The sequence below is a fragment of the Leptosomus discolor genome, chromosome Z (assembly GCF_034619465.1).
Source record: "Leptosomus discolor isolate bLepDis1 chromosome Z, bLepDis1.hap2, whole genome shotgun sequence".
Lineage (NCBI taxonomy): Eukaryota > Metazoa > Chordata > Aves > Leptosomiformes > Leptosomidae > Leptosomus > Leptosomus discolor.
Window position 1 is genome coordinate 46704043 of NC_141419.1, and position 24071 is coordinate 46728113.

A 24071-nucleotide genomic window follows, 5' to 3' on the forward strand; every position below is an offset into this window, starting at 1 on the left:
ATGTGGTGAAAATACTGGAAAAAGATACCAGATGGAGAATTGGCCCTGATTGAAAAGGTGAAGACAGGGAGCATGCATTAGATGAATGAAGATGGAATGGCTGGAAAGAATCAGAGAGATACAGAGAGCTTCTGTAGTTAAGAGACATTTCTGTCAGCAATAATTTATGTAAGGTAAGGCCAGAAAGGAGAAGGCAGCAATAAGTAAGGTGCAAAATCAGACCCATGGAATCAGTTTTTTATATGGACAGACATCACAGCTTGAACACGTACTTCTGGGGAAAGAGAGGATGTAGTAAAGCACGATATGGAAGTTACAAAACTGAGCAACAGAAAGTTTACAAGATTTGTGTTGTGTTGTTTTGTTTTGTTTTGTTTTTAATAGAGGAAGAGGACTGGCTTAAAAGGACAAGTCCAAAACCTCAATTTTTACAGTGTTTATTTTAATGCAACAACTAAACATTCACAGGAAGATGTCAAAAAGATAGCAGGACATGTTAGCCTGGCTGAAGTAAAACAGTTTGTCAGAAATGAGTGGTGTTTAGAAGTCATCAGCATACAGATAGAGTTCATTCAGATGCCTCAGTTCTTACAGAACTCCAGACCCACTCTAGCCTGTTTTCCATGGGATTTAGTTTGTGGGAGCCCAGGGTTTATTTGGAAACAACAGATAATTTGTAATTTGCTTTGTTAAAAGTGGAACAAAAAGATGAAAGAACAAAACTATTTCACAGGCATTCCATTCAACGTGTTTATAACTTCATAATTTACCATTTGTCAGTATTTTCCTATTTCTCAGTGTGCTGTGCCCCATTTAAAAAGATGTTTCTGTTTGGAATGGTCAAAAATAGCAGTGGTAAGAAGTCCGGTGAAAGCATTTGCCCTCTTGTCCAAATCAGGTATACTAAAATAATACTGAAAAGATGCATATGCTTAACAAGCAAGGAACCTGTTTATACAGAACAAATCAGTTGTGTAGGTGGAACTTGAGATGCAATTAGAGAAGAAGAAAGAAAAAGCAAAATATTTACATATTCTTGAATGACTAGATTTTTTTCATTTATTCTGGTCCTGTCCTACCTATTTTTATCAGATGAACCACTTTTTATCTAGAATCAAACTGGACCAGAGAAGAATTGAAAGAATTATTCAAGCACTTTTTCCATGGAGGAAGCAAGAAGTTGCTCATGAATGCTTCCTGTAACACTTGTTAGGGTCAAGCACTCAAGATACATCCCTTGCTACCAGTATACCCATGTAGAAGGACCAGCAAACCGCATCCTGTACCTGTATATATCCAAGTGCTTAGATCTGTGAGCTGATGACTCTGTAGTACACCATATGCTATGGTCCTAAAACTGGTATCTGGCACTTAACACAAAAAAGATAGGGCCATGCTCCTGAAACGTACAGAAGCACAAGTTCACATGTTTGTAATTATGTCGTTTTTACTGCTGTGTCTTAGTTATGAAATAAAACAACATAAAATAACCAACCAAACAACACCCCTCAAACAAACAAAAAAAGCTTTATCCTACTGAAAAACTCTTTAAGGCAAGTATATTCTTTTACATCAAGCATTTGTTGTAATATATGTGATTTATGCTTTCAATCTATGGCCTGGGGTAAACAGATGGGCCCAATGCTGCAGCCGCTTTCACTAAGTTTAAGAGAAAACTCCGTAGGACAGGACCAGTCTACAATAGATTCAACTGCTCTTAATGCTGTGGAAGGAAAATAGCAAGACGTAGCATTAAGAAGAAAAAAAAAATGGTGTTTTTTAAACCTGACATTCTCTTGTAATTTGTACTTTTAATACCTGTACTGATCTAGGCATTCACCATTGGGTGCTTTTAATGATTCAAAGTAATGAATAGCTGAGAATGTTTTTAACTGACAATCAAATGTGGCCACTGAGAGACATCATTTTTAGGACTAAAAGAAATTATTTACATTCAAGAAGTCTAGTTTAATTAGATCTTGCCCTGACAGCCCACATTTTTACTTTCTTTCCACATGCCAAAATAGTAGGAGTGCCTTTTTTAAAAAAGAACTCCCACCCTTTTTTGGGAAGAAAACGGTCAACCACATGGGAAAAATGTGGATTCTAAAATAATCCGTATTATGAGTTTTTCTCTGGGAATATTTTCTGTATGTAAATGTACACTTACCCGTTTCACGAACACCCACTACATATAACATTTTGAACTATTTTTATCAGAATTGGTCAGACTTGAAGTAGAACTTCAGTTAGAGCAATGTAGCCATCATTCATCCTTCTGAATCAGTGACATGATGTCAATATATCACAGCATCCTCCACGAAAGAAGCTATTCTATTTTGTACCAGCTAGGGACTAGGATGGGAGGCAACCTCTGGGATCATCGAATTTAAATGCTTTTTAAGAGGTGGGAGATACAGCCTATGACATCCTTCCTGATGAAATCTAGTTTCAGCCTAAAAGTACTTACAGTTTTGAGTTCTACTTTTTCTAATGCAGAGCTGTATTCCTGTCTTATTTAAGAAACTATTCAAATTGTAGCACTAATTTCAATTATCATCATTTTATACTTTTTATTTCCTTCTACAATTTTCCTTCGCTATTTTTAAAATAACTGCTGTTAACTAAAGAACCCAGACCCTTTAGCAGTGGTTTTCTTCCCTTGACTGTACTAGTGGCTTTTATGTGCAGCTAGTCCAATTTTAACATATCTTTTTGTAATGTGAACGATCAGAACATAATCACTATTTCTGATCATTGTCTTGTAACCTTAAAAAGTATTAATGCATCCCTTTCTAAGGAAGATAGATTTGTTGGTAAGTACCTCATTTGCACGCATACTTACATGGACCATTTATATCACAATCTTATCAGAATTAAGACTCCTTGTTATTGAATGTTTTGTAGTTTTGTGTGCTAGTTCCGTTCAAAATTCTAGAAAGGTGTTACCTAGTCCTGGTTTCAGTGCATCAGGGTCTTTGAGTCTTAGAAATCACTTTAGAAACCACTGGTAGCTGCTGCCCATCTGCTTTTGTTCCTGTGCTCAGTATATACAGTTTTGAAGGAAAAAACCAATAAAAAGTATATGTATCTTGGCTTTGAACCATAATTTCCCCCCCCCCCCCATTTCTAGTCCACCCCGACTGTATAACTGGTTCACTATTTTTGTTGTTTGTTTCACTGATTTTTTTTTTCCTTAAGATATTCTTGCGTTGTCCTTTTCAAGATGTAGCTCTGTTTAACTTCTGGGAATTACTTCTTTGTGCTTGCTGACATCCAAGGCCCTAAGCTTATCTCAGATCAGTTCTTTCCTTTTTATTCTTTGTAGCCTGCCTGCTTGTTCTTCGAATTTTTTCTTGAGATAATTATTCACACAAACAGGTACAGAATCCTTCTCTCTCCCTGGCTTTGCCGGGCACATTTCATCCATGACAGGTTTAACAGCTTCTGCTTTGAAGACATTCCAAACTCACCTATACTCATGAGGTTCCTGAACTCTTCTACCCAGTTGTCTTCATCAAATTGTTCCTTCATTAAATACTTCCCTTAGTTTCTCAAGGCTTTACCTTTAAAAATTCAGGTCCTCCCAATCAATCTTATTTTTGCTAACCTTCCAAATCTAAATAAATCACCTTCTGAGCAATCAGAATACGGATCTGCAAGTGGAGCCTCTGTTAGAGCCACTGGACCTTCCAATTAGGACAGTGACTTGAATAAGGGAATGGCTACATGATCTCTTAGCTAGTGGGTTTTATTTCAGAGACAACAGAACATGGCTTCTGCTTCTCATTCCACAATTAGAAGTGCCTGATAACATGGACATGGAGCTAAAGAACCTTTTATTTTTCTTTTCTTTTTTTTTTTTTTTTTTCCTTGTTTTAAAAGGCAAAGAAAAAGTTTCCTGGTTGCCGCAGTGCGCCACGGTGTATACGGTGAGGTACTCGACTGCATAGCTGTAATTCAAAGCGGTAACTCTTCCCAGATGATAGAACCAGACTGCGTACTGTTATCATCAGGAGAACCCACAGGGAGCACTCAGGGACTTTCAGCGGGGACGTGTCTGCATTGCTTTTGTTTGCTTTTTACTGGTGGCTACTCAACACATGTAGGTAAATGCATCGGTTAGAACTTAAAAAGTAAGTACGAAATTAGCCAAGCTGGGTTTTTTGCATTCCTTTTAAAATGCTTACGTAGAGAGAAACAGCAGGAGGAAAACAAGTAAAACTTTAAGGTGTGCACTTGCAAAAACTACTGCAAAAAGGTATCTGCGAACTCGCATAGCTCAAAGTCTCTTAGCTCTCAGCACTTTTCAAGCGTTCTGAAGACATTTTTCAGCTTGCTGACACAAGCGCCGACTCCGGACGCCGGCCCGACCCACACCGGGGCCCCGCGCGGCGCCGGCCGCCCCAGCGGGCGCTCCCCGCCGCGCCCCTTGCCCTCCCACGGGGTACGGGGTTCGGGCTGCTTTCACCCCCGCGCTCGGCCCCGGCCCCGGGGAGGCTCGCGGAGGGTCCACCGCCGAGCTCCGGCCTACAGCGCCGGGGCCTCATCCTGCAGCTGGGACGCGGGGCTTTCTTTCGAACCCCCGGCACCTGTCCATGGAGCGGCTTTACTTGCCGGTCTCTCCGCAAAGGGGGGACCGTATACATGTCACGGTGCTGCTCCCAGGGCCCTGGGCGGGGAGGGGGCGCCGAAAGAAAGCGCAGAATTCCTCTTCGGGTCAGCTCTACCTGCACCGCTTCCCTTCGCCCCCGCGCCCCTCCGGATCTCCGGCAGCCGCCCGCCCCTCGCTCCCCTCCCCCGCCGCCCCCTCTTCCCGGCCCCCGCCGTAGCCCCACGTGTGCGGCGGCGGCAGCAGCGGCAGCCACTCAGCTCCGCTCCGCTCCGCTCGGCCGTTTCGGCCCCGCCCGCATCGTCCGCCCCCCCGCGAAGCCGCTCGCCCCTTCCCCCCGGGGCCGCCGCAGCACCGGCCGGGAGGCACCGGCCCCGCCTCTGCCCCGTGGCCTCTCCCGCACCGCCAGCCGGCTGTGAAACCGCCCCTTGGGCTTGGCAGGGGCGTTCGGTCTCCTCGCAGTTCGTGTCGGCACATTTCTCCGGAGGCGGTCATTGTTAGCTATCATCGTGTTCTTGTTTTTCCTAGGGAAATTCAACGTGGTTCTGTTGGGTTTACTTTTTCGGGGGGGCGGGGGGAGAAAACCTCAATCAACCCTTTTTTTTCCCCCCTCTCTTTGGAGAGAGAGGAGGGGATGCAACGTGGACCCCGCTGTTCGTATCACGGTGTCCCGCTGACGGCTGCGGCGGCAGGGCAGGCTGGGGAGGAGAGAAGAAGGAGTTTCCGCGGCTGAAGCCTTCCCCCGACGAGGAGGAGCGGAGCCGTGCCCGCCACCGGCGGTGCGGGACAGGCACACCTCTCCCCGGCCTTCCGCCCGCCGCCGTTTCCCACCGGGGCAGCCGCAGGATGGGGAGATGGCGGTGGCTCTGGGTGCAGCCCTGCCTCCTGTGCCTGGGCTGCCTGGCGCTCTGCCCGCAGGCGACAGACGGGCAACAAAAGCCGCCGCCGCCGCCGCTGGTCCGCCCTGCGGCAGGAGCGGGCGGTATCTACCCCGTCGCCGCGTACCGGGAGGACAGGGCCGGCAGGGCCGGCGCCGCCGCCGGTCGGGTCCGCAGGCGAGGACAGCAGGACGCGCTCCGCGGGTAGGGACGCGCCGCGCTCGGGTCTCCACCTTTCGCAGCCGCAGCCCCTTTCCCCGGTGCCCCTTTCCCCGGTGCCCGCTCCCCAGCTGGCAGCCCCCTCCCGGCAGCCGCCCCCCAGCGTCTCAGACCCGAACCGGTAGTCTCCATTTTTGCCTTCGGTACCTCCTGCTTTCCGGACCCTTTGTATGGCAAAGGAACTGTGATTAATTGAACGGGATCTTCCGTTCTCGGCTGTGAAATATGGTCTTTTAATTAGTGCGATGATATTAAAAGCAGACATTGTGTGAGGCTCCGTTACAACTAACAGATGTACCACACTGGGCTTTTTATTCAAGCATGTTACGATTTTAAGACATTTGGCTTCTACTGAGAAACTATGCAAAAATCTCTTTTTTTCTGATGTTTGGGGGAGTTCTTGGTAGTTTGAATTGGTTTATTAATTTTTATGACCAATCATCCCTTCTCTCTCGTGTCAGAGAGCAGCATGAAGCCAATTTTTATAGCAAGACTTCTAGGACTGTATGTGAATGCAGAGCCAAACTCATCCCTTGCATATCCTTGGTAGTTCCACCGGGGATGAATATGGCCTGCTGTTTTCTAGTCTGCCTCTCCTCTTTATACTAACTAGTGGAACTAATACAAAATAAAATGGCTTGGAACAGCTTCCAGTGGAGGAAGATTTTGTTCCTTTGGGGAGGATTTTTTTTGGACATCTTTGCTGTACACTTTTTTTTGTTTCGTGCGGCTGGTTTCTCCCCTCGTGTGTACGTGAAACTTGGGATTCTGTTTACACTGATTTGTATTTTTGTATATACGTTTATTTGTTTCTCTGTGTGGCAGGCCAAATGTGTGTGGCTCTAGATTCCATTCATACTGTTGCCCTGGATGGAAAACACTCCCTGGAGGAAATCAGTGCATTGTTCGTAAGTGTCCAACTTCAAGTTTCTACTGCCCAAGGGGTAACAATAAAAATAAATATTCTTCTGTGAATTACTGCTGCATTTAGTATGAGAAGAAAATTCAGTTCTGTCTTTTCCCTTATTTTTAAAAAGGAGGAAAAAAATATGGATTTACAGGTCCACAGTTCTTGTAATTGAAAGACTGGCCAATTGCTGTATTTTCTTTGGTGTGGTCATAAGAGGCATATCTCCACTTAGTTTTTTTAAAAAGAAGAAAACAACAACAAAGGAAAAAGGAAAAATACCTTCCATAAATCAAATAATCAACTATAGTAACAGGAAAAAAAAGCACCAAAATGCCTTGATATAAAGCAAATTAGATTTCAAGTTTTGTGAAACTTCCATGCTAGGCTTGGAATTACAGACAAATGGAAAACTTTTTTACATCCAGGGTGCTTATTCTCTTGGCTGTCATTTTTCGTTGTGTTTCAATAGCTATAAAGTGTGTAGACTCAGATTACTGCCTGGTCACAGTAGGTACAGTGCCTACAGATGTGGCTGTTGACATGGCTTGGCAAAAAAAAAAAACAAAACAAGGTGGGGGGAAATCTGCTCAATACTGTGATTAGGGAATGTTGTCTACCTAGAAAGGAGATAGAGATTTAAGTTGAATTTTCTGTCTGTAGATAATAGGTGGTGTTAGTTACGTGCTTCTTACAGTCCTTGAATTTTAATGTGAGTCCGTTCCCTTTCATCCTAGCCTGTCATCATCTCTTTGCTACTGTGTATGCTCAGCCTCAGAATTCAGGTTCAAGAACGTACTGCAGTGAGGGTCTTTGTAATGCTCCATCTAACAAACTACAGGTATCCAGATCTAAACTAAGGAGGGAGTGGGTGATAAGCCAAGATCTGCCGGACTTAAGGTGACTTTTGGGCTGTTCCCTTATGATTCAGGACTATCAGCCTGTTTGCATCTCTTCATTTTATCATGAGTGAATTTGCCTTGCTAATATGTTTCATAGCTGTGCTGTGTATTGCTGATCTTCATCTAAGGTTGACCTAGTATTTTCTAGCAAAGGTTGACCCTGTCATTCAGAGGGAAATGCTAGTATCAATACTACTGTGGAATAAAAGGAGCTCCTCAAAATGTTCAGTTCACATTTATCATCTCACAGTATTGGCTTATTTGAATGTAAACCAGGGTTATTGAAATGGATTTAGGCTGCCTAATACGCTGTTTATGGGTTTTTCAAATTCAGCTGGGTAGCTAGCTCAAAGGAAGCCAGGGAGAGACAATGATTTAGATGCTTTCAGAAAACCTTATAAATTAAATTGTGACTATCAGTGCCTCTTAAGGACCTTGGTCTCAGGTCTCTTCACATCGCAGAAAAATCTTTGACTTAATTTATGTGCACAAAGGACACCTTCTAGCTCCTTTTACTTACTGACGCTCAATTGCAGCTCTCTAACATGTTTGAAGGGTGAATGATTTTGCCAGACCATCTGTAAGATTGGCTGTGACACTTTTCTGTGTGTATTTTTGGTGAAGGTTTAAGAGCACAGATTTCTATGCTTACGTAAAACATATGTTGAGATGATGGTCCCCTTAGAGCTGTTTAGCTAGACAAAGCCTGCACAGGACGATGGACAAGCTAGCAAACTTCTTATTGGAAATTCATTGATTATAATCACTGAAGATTGTAACTGGGGATTTTAAAGTATTATTTCATGAAGGGAGATCCATTCTGACCTTACAGTGTTTTCAGTTGATAATGTGATGATGGTTGTTGGCAATCTGTGATATTTATGATTAAAAGTGATCTTTTATCTGAAAAACAAGGGTCTGGTTTGGTTTACTTTTTCTTTAAATAAAATAAACTCTACTGATGAAAGCATATGTAGAATATGCTTTCAGTTGTAGGGCTTTCAGTTGTTGAAAAATTATTCCCTAACAGGAAGTAAACTAACAAAAATGGTCTAAGTGTGGACCTCGCTTAATCAGGAGATTGAGCTATGTTGGATAAAGATGGACTGAGCAGTGATATCAGGAAAACAGCCCTGTCCCCTGTGTTTGTCAAGTGCTCTAAATCTGAGTTCTACATCTGCTAATGGAGAAAGTATTACATATCAGTCAGTGGTATTTCTCTAATTTCAACTACATAGCAAAATTCCACAAACTCTGTCACCTCTCGTGCCTTCACATTTAGGGTATGGTTATAGGGGAGTTTAATGGAAAGTGTAGATGATCCACATTGCATCTTTTGATGCCCAAAGAGTGATGCCCAAAGAGTGGTGTCAGTGGACCACTAATGTGGCTTTGTCTACTTCTCTCCTGTAAAGAAAATGTGGCCTTTATGGGAGGGAGTATATCAGGGAGGATATAGGTGTACAAAATCTGGTGTGGTTTGGTCCATGTTTGGCATCAGTACAGAGCTTCTGATTTGATGGAGAAGAGGTGAAAGGGACCATGTAAATTTCACAGGACGCATGTTTGAATTCTACAATGGGGCAAGAAAGCAATTTGCTTCCTTATGGGAAGCATCTCATTTATGTATGTTTTTCTAAACCAGAAGTGAAGCACAAGCATTCTGGGAAAGGTATTACCTTGCTTCCCTTTTTTTATGTATATATGGCCATGTGGTTTTTTTTTTTTCCTTTTTCCTTTCAATGTGTGTAGACATGTTTTTTAGGTAATTGGTGTATTCTTGGCATATTATCTACCAGAGTTATTTGTTCCTTTTGTTGTCCTTTAGTGGGGATGTGCTTCCAGGTTATTTGATTCTCTCAAAACACCAGAGTTATTTTCAAAAAACCTGATTCTTCCTTGTTTTTTTGCTTTACAAGCTGTCTCTTGCACAATATGTGTTTTTTGATGTCCTCCTGTGCCGTACTGCCTCTTAACGTTTAAGGCTCTCTGGTGGTGCATTTGCTAATCCAGCAGATTATTTAGAGTCATTCATTTGGATCTCCTTTAGAATCCAGATTTAGTCTTTAACTCTTTTCTGGTTGTTCATTGTGCGATGGACCCCTCTTGGCTGGTGAGTGAGAAGGGAAGGCACGACTAGTGCATCAGGAGATAGCACAATGGCATGCATGTTGTGCTGATGTAAAATGGTGTGGATTGGCTTCCCTGAGATTATAAAGTTGGTTTCTAAATGAGAATGTGGAAATATTTGAGTACAGAAAACTATATTTAGGGAAACTACAGAAAATCTGCAAAGCCCAGCATGTGGACATTGGCTTCCCACAAAACAGCTTTGTGTAAAGGGCGGATAATCATAGACCCTACAATGCCTCTAAAATAGCAGTTGTAAGAGAGAAGCCGTACCATAAATTGACATTTATGATCTATATTGTTTATATTCATACAAATCCTGGATTCTTGGTAAGGTTTTCTACAGGTCTTGTGGTCTAAAATGTATGATTTTAATAATTTTATATTACTCGTGTAATAGAATGATATTTCTGATTAGGGAAGGACTTGATTATCTGGTTTCAGTGGTCAGACCAGTACTTGAATATGCTGTATTCAATTCAGTTTGTCGTTGAATTTGTCAGAGATACTGATTATACCAAAATTCAGTTTGCTTTATTTAAGTTCCTTTGCGTGTATATTAGCTGTGCCAGTGAAGTCAGCGTTCAAGTGTTTAGGTTTTTTTAAAAGATTTTTCCTGTAGTTTAAGACTACAATTACTGTTACTCACTGTCTTTTTAATTGTGTTCCTCCTCAGCGATTTGTAGAAATAGCTGTGGTGATGGATTTTGTTCTCGACCTAACATGTGCGCTTGTGCAAGTGGACAAATATCACCTACTTGTGGATCGAAATCTAGTAAGGGCTTACTATATTTATTTTCATTAGAGCTTTCATTTTTAGTAATTCTCTTTGAGTGTCAACTGAAGATAGCTACGGTGTAAATTCTTTTAAAATAACTTGTCATTACTGCATACATGCATGTAACTTACACTTCTATGTATCTCTGTTTTTTTGATAGAGTTTGATATACCATGTGTACATGTTTACTCTGTGTGACAAATTGAAAAAAATGTGTTTAAAGAGATAAGCAAGTTTAAATTTAAATGTGTGTGGTATTAACATTTTCATTGAGTCCATTTTCCTCAGAAATTAAGATTTTACAGCTTCCAAGATAATTAAAAGTTCCAAGTTGCTAAATATAGTAATGGAAAATGTAAAAAACCTCTTCATGGTTGCTTTTAAAATAGTGGCTGACTCTTAGCTACAGCTTGGACGGCTTTGGTTACAAGAATACCCAAGTGTACACTGAGATACATAGCATTTATTGTACAAAGCTCATGCCTCCTTTCAGATGTCTCTGTTTTTATCCACTTTTGCTTCCCAATGTGGTGTTTTTGCCTAACACTGTTGTCTCTCTGACTGGGCTCCGCTGCAGTACAACAGTGCAGCATCAGGTGCATGAATGGTGGCACATGCACAGACGACCGGTGCCAGTGCCAGAAGGGCTACGTCGGAACTTACTGTGGGCAGCGTAAGTAACAGCTCTGTGGCATCTAAAAGTAAATCCATCTAAGTCGTTCAAGTTAGCCTTCTTACTTCAGGTAGGGTGGGAAGATAAAGAAGCCAGTAGGCTGAAATACAGTGAAAGGTCTTCAAGAAATTTAATGCTGTTTCATGCTAGAGTGTTTAGCTGAAAGTCAGTTCATGCATGAAGTGCATTTGTATTCTCTAAAATTCAAATTGGGGATTAAATTCACCAAATAGTTTTGGAAAATCATTTGGGAGCAATGGCAGTATACATCCCGCTCTCCTTTTCTTACCAGATGACTACTAATTTTTCATTCTCTTTGACAAAGTTTCTCCATCTCAGAAGAACAGCCTAACTGCTAGGTTAAAGCATACTTTTTCTGTTTTCTACTTGAGTAAGGAAAAAGATTAAATACAGTTCAAAATTTTGAATACTGTTTTTGTTTGGCAGACAAGCTAGAAAGTTAATTATTTGCACAGCTCTCCCTATCACAGTACAGTGTTTACAAGCTATACGAATTTAGCAAACAATAAAATCACTAAAGGCTGCAAGGTTGAGGAAAGACACAGAGTGTGTTCTGAGGCCAGCTGGCTACTAATTAGCTGAGAAATGAATTGCCGAAGGGAATCTGAAGCAACTAGAGACAAACAAAAGGCAACTATGCAAGGAACAGTTAGACTGAATAGCGTGGAAGGCCATCCTTTTGTCTTAAGTCATTTTTGCAGATACTGGAGAGCAGTCTTATTCTTGCTTTATTTCTACCTAGATAAATTCTCTAAAATTTTAGGTAATAATTGTAATCCTAAAATGTGACCTTAGTCATAGATTTACCAGAGTTGCTCGTCCCTTCCTGCTAATTTTAAAGTACTGGGTCAACACCTGAATACTCTCATACGGGGCATATTTCCAGTGAATAAATGAAAAGAGGATTGAATTTTCAAGCAGTGGCTCTGAAGCAATCAAGAAAATCTGAACAAACTGTGGAGACTGGTCTCAGTGTATAGGATAGTTAAAATTTCAAGTAAGACTGTTTGTCTTCTAGATGCAGTATGGAATGAATGTCTGAAAATTGTAAATATGTTTTTATTTCTTTTTACTAAAATGTAATTGTGTCTTAAATCTACTGAAGTTAATTGTCTCACTCAAGTGTCATTGTTCATTAATTCAGTAAAGTTACACATGCAGATAATTATCTTCATTTTATGGACAAGATACGGTAAAAAGTAATTCAGTTTTATGGTTCTTGATAAGAAGTAAGGCTTTATCACCTTTCTACATAACAGTATATTTTATGTTCCCCATTATGACATAGGAGGTGTGTGTACATTTTTTACAGTTTGAAATACTTACCTTCTCTGGGTTGCAGAGGTTCTTTTGCGCTGGATACTCAAATATGTTACAATGCCACCTTCAACCTGGGGAGACCTGTGTAGGAAAGCAGCCCAGAGACTTGTAGACCAAAATCTCTTTGCTGTTGTTCAGAGCCACTTAAAAATGGTAGGGTTGTCCTTTGAGATTAAATACTTTGATTTGGAACATGTGCTAATTCTGAACAAGGCTATATGTCCTGGAAGCAATGAGCCTGAAAATAGACAGAATTGGTTAGTTAAAGCACTCTCTTAATGGTGTTTTTCAACCTCGCTGAAGAATTGTCTTCCTTTCAAATTGAGAAGATTTCAGTGCTTTGGCAGGAGGCTTTGTTCTTGAATCACACCATTGATAAATAGCATGAGTGGGTGCCCCTGAGTCCCACAGCTGTGAAGTACCTTCTCCATCTATATAAACTGTGGATTTATACCCCCAAAAAATTGTTTCATTTCTTGTTGGGATCTTTTAGGAAACACAGTTCTTGAAGGTACTTAAGATGAGCTAAACCAGTAATTCTTTTCCTTTGCTCTGAACATAACTTCTTCTTCCAGCAGTATCAACTCTGAGAGCTGCATTATCTCTCTCTCTCTCTCTCTAACTCCCCAGGCCTCCCTTCTTGAAAGGTTTGTTGCTGTTATGACTGAATAGCACAACTTAATATACTCAAAACACCTCAAAATAGTTGAGTTTTTGTATGCTGACTTTGGTGATGGATATAAGTTCTTACAATTACTGGCTAGAGCTGTACAACTGTTTAAAAATATATCTGAGTTAAACATCTGCTAAGAATCTGTGCTGAATTGATCAAACAGCTGCTTGCAATTAGCATTAAACAGGTGCAAATGGAATTTGACTTGAGCAGTCGTTGTTGGTGATGATGGAGTAGGAAGGAGATCAGTTTGATCTTCAGGTTCAGGAAGACTTAGCACAGTTGAGAGGAAAAAAAAAAACATTTTTGAGTATTGCATATGGTACTCTTTGAAATATCATTTCTGTAGCATTTAAAACTTTTTTTTTTAATTAAAGCTGTCTGTGAAAATGGCTGCCAGAATGGAGGACGGTGTATTGGACCTAATCGCTGTGCATGTGTCTACGGATTTACTGGCCCTCAGTGCGAAAGAGGTAAAAGAAATAAGGAAGGAAGGAAATTATGAGCAGTTATATGCAACAATGCAGTATGTACATATTTTATGCTGTGTATTTTCTGGCAGAGCCAGTAAGCTTCCAGTAAACCATTTATTGTTCATAATTTTAGAAAGTGCCTTCGTTTTTTAGTCTGATAGCCACATTTCAGATTGGCAAGTACAAACCTGTCACAACTGGTTGGAATTTAAGCTAATTTAGGCTGCTTATTTTGTTTGTGTAATAGGTAAAAGATAAGCTACATGAAAAAACTTTACAGCAAAATTGCCAATGGTGTTAGAATTGTGTAAGTGTAATTAATTGAAGGATTGTTTTTCTGTATAACACTTCTCTCGTAAGAGGAACTTGGAAGTTATTTGCTGTGGGAAAATAACTACTTATATAGGAGAAAATTGGAGAGAGAGAACAAAAATAACCAGTTACTGTAATACTGAGATCAGTCCCTAAAACGGTTCTTATTCAAGACAACATCTTAGTCATAGCTTAATTTATAGTGCTTTCATGAATTGAGGACTAAAATTTTGTGGAGAAATACCTCAGCCTTCTTTTATGGGCTTAGAGGTACTGTCAAAGTCAGTTTTAATGGTGCTGAACAAAACATTTTTAGCGTTACACTATGTGATTAGCACACAAATAATTAAGGTGCTAAGTCCATATATAGTGATTTGGAATAAACCTGCTTCCACTCTCAGAAATCTATACTTCTTGCTTTTTAGTAAAACAGAGCATTGTTTGTATTTTGAAACCAAGATTGTAGAACTACAGTAACAAAGAACTGCTCAGCATTAGGTTAATTGTAGAACGTATTCTGTGTGCATCAAACTGACTTCAAATGGATTTTTAATGAGTGGATATAGTAAGGATTGCTTATGAGAACAATAATGTTGTATGTCCTTTAACATGAAGTTTTCAAGAATAATCAAAATGATGCTGAAGAGTTTAGCAGACATACTGTGCTTTGTCTTCCTCCAAATTGGTGTGTTTGCATATGCATGTTGTCATCAGAAAGAGTACTGAAGAACTGAGCAACCGTAGTGTGAAATGCTGAATACTAGTATGCATTGTTATCTCGCTACTTTAAAATATTCAAAAGATTTTCAGTACTGAAAAGGGGGATGGAAGCTTTACATTAATAGAAAATAGAATCTCACATTCTTAATTCACACTAGCCGTGGATGAGACACCCACTCAGGGCAGAAGTAGGCTTCTTAGATTGATAACATAATTTAAATCAGAAAGGACCTCAACAGGCCATCTAGTCCAATACCTATTCAAAGTAGGTCTAATCAGATCAGCCTGCTCAGTTCCATATCCAGTCAGGTTTTCAACACCTCTAAGGATGGAGATTCCACAACATCTTTGGACAACCTGTTCTACCCTTCCACCCTCATGGTAAACACAAAGCAAAACATTCCCTAATATCTAACTGCAATTTTGCGTGTTGCAACTTATATTTCTTGCCTCTTGTCTGATTGCTGTGAGCCTCCACAGCAATCCTGTATCCTGTGAACAGGTAGTTATAGGCAGCAATAAAGACCCCTTGAAACCTTCTCAAGGCTGGATGAACTCATATCCCTTAGCCTCTCCACACAGGGCAAGTTCTTCCGCTCCCTGACCTGTTTTGTGCCTGCCTGCCACGCCCCGCCCCCCCTTTCTTCAGGATGTCCATTTTTTTTTGTTTTATTGGAAGTCTAAAACTGGACACAGTACGCTGATGCAGTCTTGCAAGTGCCAAATGGAGCTGAAGGGCCGCTTCCCTGGACGGGATGTTACACTCGTCCTGATAACAGCCCATGCAGCTGGCCTCTGCTGCAAGGGTAAGCTACTGCTTCATGTTCAGGTTGTTGTCTACTAGAATCCCCATAACCCTCTTCTTAGAGCTGCTTTGCAGGAAGTCAGTCTCCAGCCCATGTTGTTATTATATCCCAGATGTGAGACTTTCTTTGCTTTTGCTGAACTTCATGAGATAACTGCTCATTTTTTCTAAGCTGTCTGGATCACTCTGAGTAGCAGTCCTGCCCTCCAGCATGTTGACTGGTGCCCCAAATTTGATGTCATCTGCAATCTCGCTCAGAGTGTGCTCTTGTACTATGAAGACGTTAAACTGTTGTTTGTCCCAGTACTTATCCATGAGGGACTGCACTGGTTTCCTGGCCTCTAATTGGACTTTGCTGATCACAACTCTGAGCGGGCAGTCCAGCCCATTTTCCACGCACTTTATCTGTTGTTCGCTTATTCACCAATCACGATCTCTCTATGGGAGTCTGTCTCAAAAGCCTTGCACAACTCCAGCAACATCCACTGCCCTCTCCTTGTCCTCGGCACCAGTCACCTCGGCCTGAAAGCAGTGATGATATTTATCCTTGGTAAACCCATGTTGGCTGCTCCCAAACACCTTGTCATTCATGTGCTTGGAAGTGGCTTCTGAAGAGAGTCCTCTGGAATTCTCTGTTTCAGATTCAGCTCTAGAATGCTCAAAGTTGTGTATAATTGGGAAAATATCTTGCACCATTTTTTACGTCTGTTGACTGTAAACTGGAAATAATTTCCATGTAGATGAGGGAAATAACTAAACCAAACACTGAAAAAGGAGTTTTTGTTTGCTATTCCAGGCTGTTTTGTATACCCACTAGATGTCACAATCAACAGAGAAATGTAAAGGATGAAGTTGTTTCTTTGTCTCTAATTGCTTGTCGCTTTCATTCTTAAAACCTTTCTTACAGACTTCTATTCATCGCTGTTGGTTTTTGCTGCTGCATGTTACATCCAGCCCATTTTCTGTAGTTGCTTCTTACAAACCAAGCAATGTTTTATGTTTTGGTTAGTGGGGAAATAGGAAGCATTATTATGTTAAAAACTCTGTTAATATTTACAACCATTTTCAGAAATATGTCTTTGTAGAATGTACATCTGACTTCTAGCTAAAATAAGAGACTACCAAGTCTGTCAGTTTAGGATGAGTTTTCAAGGGATTGGACACATGTTACGTTGCATTATAGTTTGAGCCTTAGTTCAGATGGAGCTCACATTTGTCCAAATTCATGTCTAAACTATGTATCCAAGATGGATGGTAGTTATAGCTGAACTGTGTAACATCGTAGAATTGTGATATTGCAATTGCATTCAGATATTTTTTTAATTAGTGCCCAGACAACTTGGTGAGCTTGCTTTTTGTCCCAGACAGAAGCAATCATTCCTGGTTAAGATTTGCTTCTATTCTCTGACTAGATTCAGGACTGTGGAATCGTGTTAATACATAGGACAGGCCCCAGCTGTGATGATGGCTCAGAGTTGTGAATAATGATGCTTATACTTGAAATAGGTTGACTTGTTTAAAAAATGCTAGTACATCTGGGTATTGCAACTTAACTTTTGTGGTGGTGAAAGCATTGAAGTTTGCTTTCTTATAGTTCATTGTGAAATCTTAAGCTGCAGAATTCAAGCCATATAAAGGGATTAAACACCAGTATTTTGTCATCCACATTTCTTGGCTATCCTTGAAAGGCTTTCAATTCTATATGTAGAATGCTATTTTATATACGATTTAAGCTACATTACATGGTTATTTGGAAATTGAGTTGTTTTAATTCAAAGTTTACATTTCCTTACTTGAAATTGGTGGCAGTAAGCCAAATTTGTTTCTCTCACTGTCGCAAAAATATAACATAAATGTAACATATATAATTGCATCTCTAATTTGCATATCTAACATAATATAATATGCTTTTACAACAGTGGACAGGGCTAAGTAAGATTTCATGTAGTCTGTTATCTTTGTGTTGCCTAGATTTTCTCATAGTCAAAAAAAGTTGTTGTTAGTAATTATTGTACTATTATTCAGTTAAAGACAGATTACTCCTATGACTATAAAAAATCTCTAATATAGTAACTGTAGATGTTAATTTTTTAGTGATCTACATGAGCTGGAGTACATGAAAAAACTGTAAAAGATACCTTAAGTGCCTATTCTGTTCAATTGTAACTTACGCTTCTAAGCTAATAAGAAGTTTATGCTTCCAGCAAAGCACAAAAGGCAATGATTTCTTCATGTGTTGGTTTCAGTAGCTGCCTGTAATACTTCCCAGTAAGAAGTGCCTCTGTATTTTAATTTTAAATTGAGTTTAGCAACAGTTCATAACTCTTTAACTAACATTTTGTAGTTTAAGGTTATATGAACCTCCCTTGCAAACCATGTCAGAGTTATATTTTGTTTTGTTATTTTTTTTACATCACTGCATTTTAAATGCATACTTTTTATTGTTCTGTAAATTAAGTTCTTTTAAATTAGGTATTTTCTTTCTAATATAGAACATGTGTAGCTTTCCTTCAGATTGGCCTCCCAACCTTAGTTATATGATAAAACGTGACTGCTTGTTCAGCTATCTGGGCTCTGAGCAGACTAATTTCCGGGCTGGAGACAGGAGGCTGAGCAGTAACTAGTGACTGGCATGATTACAGTATTTAATGTGAGACTTGCTGCTGGGTTAATAAGAAAGCAGAACCTGGGGAAGGGAGCTCGTGCTTTACTCTTTCTAATGTATACAATGACCTTTTGTATTTCCTATCAAAGTCTGTTCTTTTGGTCAGCTTCTTGTCTTTGATTTGTAAACACACAAGATTCAAACATTTGATTTTTGTCTGTTTTGTTGTGGGGTTTTTTTGTTAAGAAAAAAATAGGTTTTGAAATTTTGCTGTTGAATTTTTCCCAGTGAAAAATAACTTAAAAAAAAAAGAGACAGATTGTTTAAGAGGCCTCATCCTCAGTTGTACACAGAAGCGCAGTTTTCTCTGGCATGACCAGTTCCTTTGGTTTCTCAAGACTGTCTGAGCAAATGGTGTTTATTACTGCACATGGCCTCTGCATTTTTTTTTAATTGATGATATGTAGAGGTATGAAGCTGTGGAAAAGCAATGGTGTTTTCTTCCTTCTTTATTGAGGGTTAAAGGGAGGAAGAAGCACTGGGAAAGGAGAACCCTGTCACTGATCTAAGTTTGCCTTCATCCCATGTAGAAGGAGAAAGAATAGTGCTCGCTTACACTGCACCTCAGTGACTTATAACGGGAAGCAAAAGGGTTTGGACTGAGTAAAAATGCATAGCTTGGGAAGAATATCCTTTTGAAAAAGGCAGAAGATTTCAGATAAAGCTATCAAACTTGAGCAGGTGAGAAAAGAGGAAAAATGAAGAAATACAGTAGTTGAATATAGCAGGAGAACTTCTGAAAGGGGGAAGGTTTTGGGTTGTTCTCAGGAAAATCGCTGCTACTATGTCTTAGCCCAGTGTGTTTCTTGCACCTAATATGGCCAATACAAGTGTCTAGACACTTTCTCTGACTGTCTGAATTTTGGAATTTCTGTCTATCAAAGTAGCTGAGAGCCTGTACCTCATGACAGGTGCAGTAAATCAGTAGTCAGGGCAGCTGCCTCCCTACAGGTTCTTACTGGGTTAATAGGGAAGACTCTGTGTAGATGCAGCCAGGTAGTCAGTAGAAACCCTCCTCTGTGCAAGGCAGCAATTTTCATGCCAGTTCTGCAATGCCTGCAAGAACTTGGCCCATGCAGTTGAAGAGTCCTGGAAGGGACAGCCACGGAGTAAGTTAAGTGTCCCTGGGGTTGGAGATGGGGGTGTTGCAGAGGATAGTGAAAAAGTTTGGGGCAGAGGATGTAACTGAAATAGAGGTTCATTTTCTGAGGTAGGAGAGCATACGTCTAACATCATATTTGAGATCAGTTACCTTTATCTAACCCTCCCTGACAGGAAAATAATCAGTGATGATCCTATGTCTAAGGACAATAGAAAAAATAAAAGGGGGAAAAAAAGAGGAAAAAAGAAAAAGAAGGTTTTCTTCATGCTGGGAATAGGATGAAGAAATTAATCAACAGCACAGAGAAAGGGGTAGAATAAAGCAAAAGGCATTCTCAGTGAAAGTCTTAGTAGTATATACTAATAGGCAAAAGAGGAAAGAACAAATTAAACAACTGAAATGGACCTGTACTGAAACTGATTTGCACTTAAAATGTATAAAGATATTTTTGGATAATACATATGAATAAAATAAAGCTTATTTAGTGAACTCACATGATTTTATATAGGACTCAGTACTTCTCAAATATATTTTTATTATAAAGAAAATGTACCATTCATATTTAAGTCTGTAGTGCTGCTGAAGATGCTTATGTGTCCTTAAATGACAGTGATTAGGTGTAGGTGAAGCAAGGAGGGAAAGAAACTATTCTTTCTTCTGGCAGGTATTCGAAAGATCTTTTAACTTTACACAACTTTTCCCTATCTGTTGATGGTAACAGTACCATGAGGAGAGGTATATTCAGATCTTGTATATTTGGTCTTACCCCTGTAACCTCGTAAACTGCAGGACTTCTTGCTATGCAGGCTATGGCAGGTTACATTGAAGAGGTTTCTTATTTTTGCTGTCCCCCAATGACTGTAGACTTTGTTAGGTGCTTAACAGCAAAAATGTTCTTTTGATCAATGAGCTCTTCTTTTTTTTTTTTTGTAGGAGTTGTGGGAATGTAACTTTTTAATTTTGCTGTTTTTTGCTTTATAGTGCTGCTGTAGTGGCTACCATTAGCCTGAAACGAAATAGAGGTTCTTTGTGTGCAGTAGGATGTGTGTGTGTATGTGTAAGTGGGTGCCTGCTCTGAAGAGCTAACTGGACAAAGGAAGTATTATTACTCTCTTCCCTGCCCCCAAGACAGGCTGAGGCATGCAAGGTTGTTCCTTGTTGAAGGCTAAGCAGGGAAGCTTCAACAGACTTAGCAATCAACCAAATATCCTGAGTTTCAGTCTGAGGTTTAACTGAGGGGAGTCATCCTGCCTGATTTATTAAGGTGGTGTAAGACTTGAATTTTGCGAGCTCTAGGAGTGAGTATAAATGAAATTGCAGGGCATTTTAGGAGATGGCAGGAAGAAAGGTTAAATAAAAAAATAATTACTAAATGCTGCTCTCAAATGACAACAAGCATTCTTCTTTTCTTCTTGCCACAGGGCCGTGTGTTCTGTTGTCTTTTTTTTTCAGTGCACAGTAAATGCAATACTTACCTGCTAACCACCAGTTTGATTAATTTTCAGTCTGCTTTTAGCCATTGGGAAGTAGAGCATATGGTCTTCAGATATTTTCTGCAAGTTTGTAAAGGAGGCATTCAGGGCCTGTTGAGTGAAGTAAAAAAATGAGTTCTGTAGCATGCTCTAACTACCTGGTCCTGGTTCACAGGGGGTGTTTATCACTGCTGGGGTAAACACAAGAGTTACATGATCAACTTGAAGTCTAATTTAACTAAAATCAAGTATAATCAATTTAACTAATAATAAGTTAGTGGTAGTTTAAAGCTCTACAAAATATTATTCTTCCTAAAATTTTCAATTTTCAGCATGCTTTCCTACTTACTTTATTTTCTAAATTTTCTGTTAAAAAATGCTCGTCAGCTTTTCCCACATACAGTGGAAAGTTGTTTATAAGCAAAATGCCACAGGGGTGGTGGTATTTTTAAAAAAGCTTCAGTTTAAAATAAAAGAACACCACCTCTAGTTTCTCTTGCAGATAGTAAGAGATAGCAATTGCAAATACCTGCAGCAATAAGAGGTAGAATTTTGTCTGAAAGGTAAGTACCTGATTCAGGAAAATATGTCAGATTGTCTGTGTTAGAAGAACCTGCTGGTTGTTTTCGTTGTTGGCTTGAGACTAAAGGTGTCATCAGATATTTATAATACGTACAGTTAAGTGCAGTCCCTGTTCAGAGAACTCCTTTTCCTTCTATAGGTTGAGACCTGTAGATACTTGCATACATCAGTCTTTTATTCATTACAGTAGTTCTGAAGGGAAAATTCAGAAAGCTGCTTTCATGCTCTTAGATATCAATAGCTAGTACAGGACTCTGGCACTACATTACATGGTTTTGCCTTCTGTCATCATCTCCAGTAACAAGGTTTTCAGACTTTCCTTCCCTTGCCTTTCATAAGCTGACAAATAGCTATCTAAAGCATTAGAAACTGCACAAGATGTCTACAGAGTATGTTTATTTGTTGTTAGCAAATATCTGAAAATAACTCTTTTCTAGCTGTGCAAAACATTTAACATTCTGCAATTCAAAAAAGGACATGGATAACACTGGACATGCCATTGGCTGTAATGATTAAGAAGGTAGTCTAATCCCAGTCAGTATCTTTCTCTGGCTTCCCTCTTTTCCTGCCTTTGGGTACTTCAGGATGTCACAGTTAGTATTCGCTCCCTCTTGCCTACTTTTCTTCTGGTTGCATTATCATAGCCAGCCTGTTAGATAAGTATTTAGCAATGGATACAGCAAACAAAGTCACTTTATGTTGGAATATGTAGGATATTATTAGCATAGGAAGTTATAGCCAGGAAGGGGTCGATCTCCCAAGTAACAAGTGATAGAACAAGGGGAAACGGCCTAAGTAACAAGCGATAGAACAAGGGGAAATGGCCTTAAGCTGCACCAGGGGAGGTTCAGGCTGGGTATTAGGAAGAATTTCTTTACTGAAAGGGTTGTCAGGCATTGGAGCAGCTGCCCAGGGAGGAGGTGGAGTCACCATCCCTGGAGGTGTTTAAGAGACGGGTGGATGTTATACTTAGGGATATGGTTTAGTCGTGTTGATAGAACTAGGACAAGGGTTGGACTCGATGATCTTGAAGGTCTCTTCCAACCAAAACTATTCTATGATATACTTGTAAGTTACTTGAATAATTCTCACAGTGAGTGTAGTACATGTTGTCTCTGAATGTAGAAGACCAAAGTTGGTTATGCTGTCTTGGACAGAAGTTATCATGGTAGCAGACTTCGTGAGTCCGAACCTACAGTTCACAGATGCAGTGGTCAGGGACCAAAGGGATCAAAGTGCCATTGTATGAATCAACTGAACAAAATGAATCACTGGTCCGGAGAGTTCCTATGGCCAAATGAGAAGAGGGAAGGATGCTTAAACTGAATATGGGCCTTCACGGGAAGCCAACAGTAGCAGGGAACTGGACCTTTAAAAAGGGTATGGTGTGACTGAAGAATCAGTTCCTTCCTTTCTTTTTGTGGAGAAATCAAGTCTTGCAGGAAGCGGACAGCTATGGGCATCCTTAGTTCTGAGTGACTTCTGAACAGCACAGTGTATCGGAAGTAGCCTCTGCCCACATCCCAGTTCCAAAAGCCCTGAGAAACTATGTTGAGGAGTATAGAGCAGTTACAAGTTCCTCCAAAGCTGAAACTGGGGAGAGAAAAAAAAAAAAAAAAAAAAAAAGAACAAACAAAACCCAAACCAAACTGAAATATGAACGACACTATGTTACTATCCACAAACAGTAAGCACCAGCAAAAGAAAAGGGTGAAAATCCTTCAATGCAGCAGCCTTGTCACTTTTTAATGTCGCTGGTTTTGAGGCACTTGAAAACTAGTAACTTTTCAATTATCTCAGGAATGTGACAGCTAAGTATTAAAATGTTATAGATGTGGCGTTATTGCAGTTTGTCTTAGAAATAAAAGCAGAAATTTTATGCCTTTAAATTCAGTCTCCAAAAGGAAGATGAAAATACAGATTTGAATAACATCTTCCAAGATTATTGAGAATTTTCACCAGAGTAAAATGGAGCTCTCCTGCAACCCAGGCACAGGGAAAGCTTCTTCTGTTCAAGTCAGGGTTTAAAAGCGAAGCACTGTAACTACGCTACTCCAAACTGAAATGGAAGAAAGAACTAGCAGAGGTGTTACACCTGTACTTACGGCAAATAGATATATTTTCTTCATATATATATATATATTTAAAATCTGTCTTGGAGAACTAATGTTTTCTAGTACCTACAGGAGGAACAAGTCCAGGAGAGCAAAAAATACCGTTTTTTTATGTGTCAGGTAGGACTTAGACTGGGTTGTGTTGCACATGTGGAGATTATTCACTGAAAAGTAAAACAAGGGTCTGATAATACAGAGCAATGGACCAAAATCATAATTTGAAACACTTTTCATGTTGTATAGAGGTAATATATAAACCTCTATATATTATCCAAGAACATTAGATGAATGAAAAGAAGCTCTTGAAAATGCCTGGAGAGGAAGTCGCAGCATACGGGAGAGTTGTACAAAATCAAACCAAAGGGGCAGTCTAACCTAGGATCCTGTCACTGCCAGTAGTCAGCTTAACAGGAAAAGTGGCATTTCCCCAGGTTTTTCCCTGGGGTCAGATAATCTTGTGGGTCAGTATTTTTCTGAGCAAGTGGCATTGTAATAATTTTTAACACCTTGTCATTCGTTTTTCTGTGGTGCTTGTGACCAGCTTTGTTTGTCCCTTTCCTCACTCCTGAGGATGCATGAATTGACGTGGGTCTCGGTATTCCTTCCAGCATGAAAGTTAGTCTTGTACTTCCCAATTCCTCTTCCTTGTTTCTTCCCCATGTGAGGAACTTCCCTTTTGTTTTGTGCCTTGTTTTCTTAAAGAGCCTATGGAT

The 24071-nt window shown here is 40.1% G+C and overlaps 1 protein-coding gene across 2 annotated transcripts in view; it reads left to right on the forward strand.

The window, feature by feature from the left end:
- Positions 1–5458: 5458 nt before the first annotated feature.
- FBN2 (fibrillin 2) overlaps positions 5459–24071 on the forward strand; it is a 170309-nt gene continuing 151696 nt past the window's right edge. For both annotated transcript variants that reach the window (XM_086479915.1, XM_086479916.1), the window contains exons 1-5: positions 5459–5694; positions 6535–6617; positions 10325–10423; positions 11004–11099; positions 13491–13586. In XM_086479915.1, the coding sequence (XP_086336041.1) occupies positions 5459–5694; positions 6535–6617; positions 10325–10423; positions 11004–11099; positions 13491–13586 (610 nt within the window). The remainder of the gene's footprint in view (positions 5695–6534; positions 6618–10324; positions 10424–11003; positions 11100–13490; positions 13587–24071) is intronic.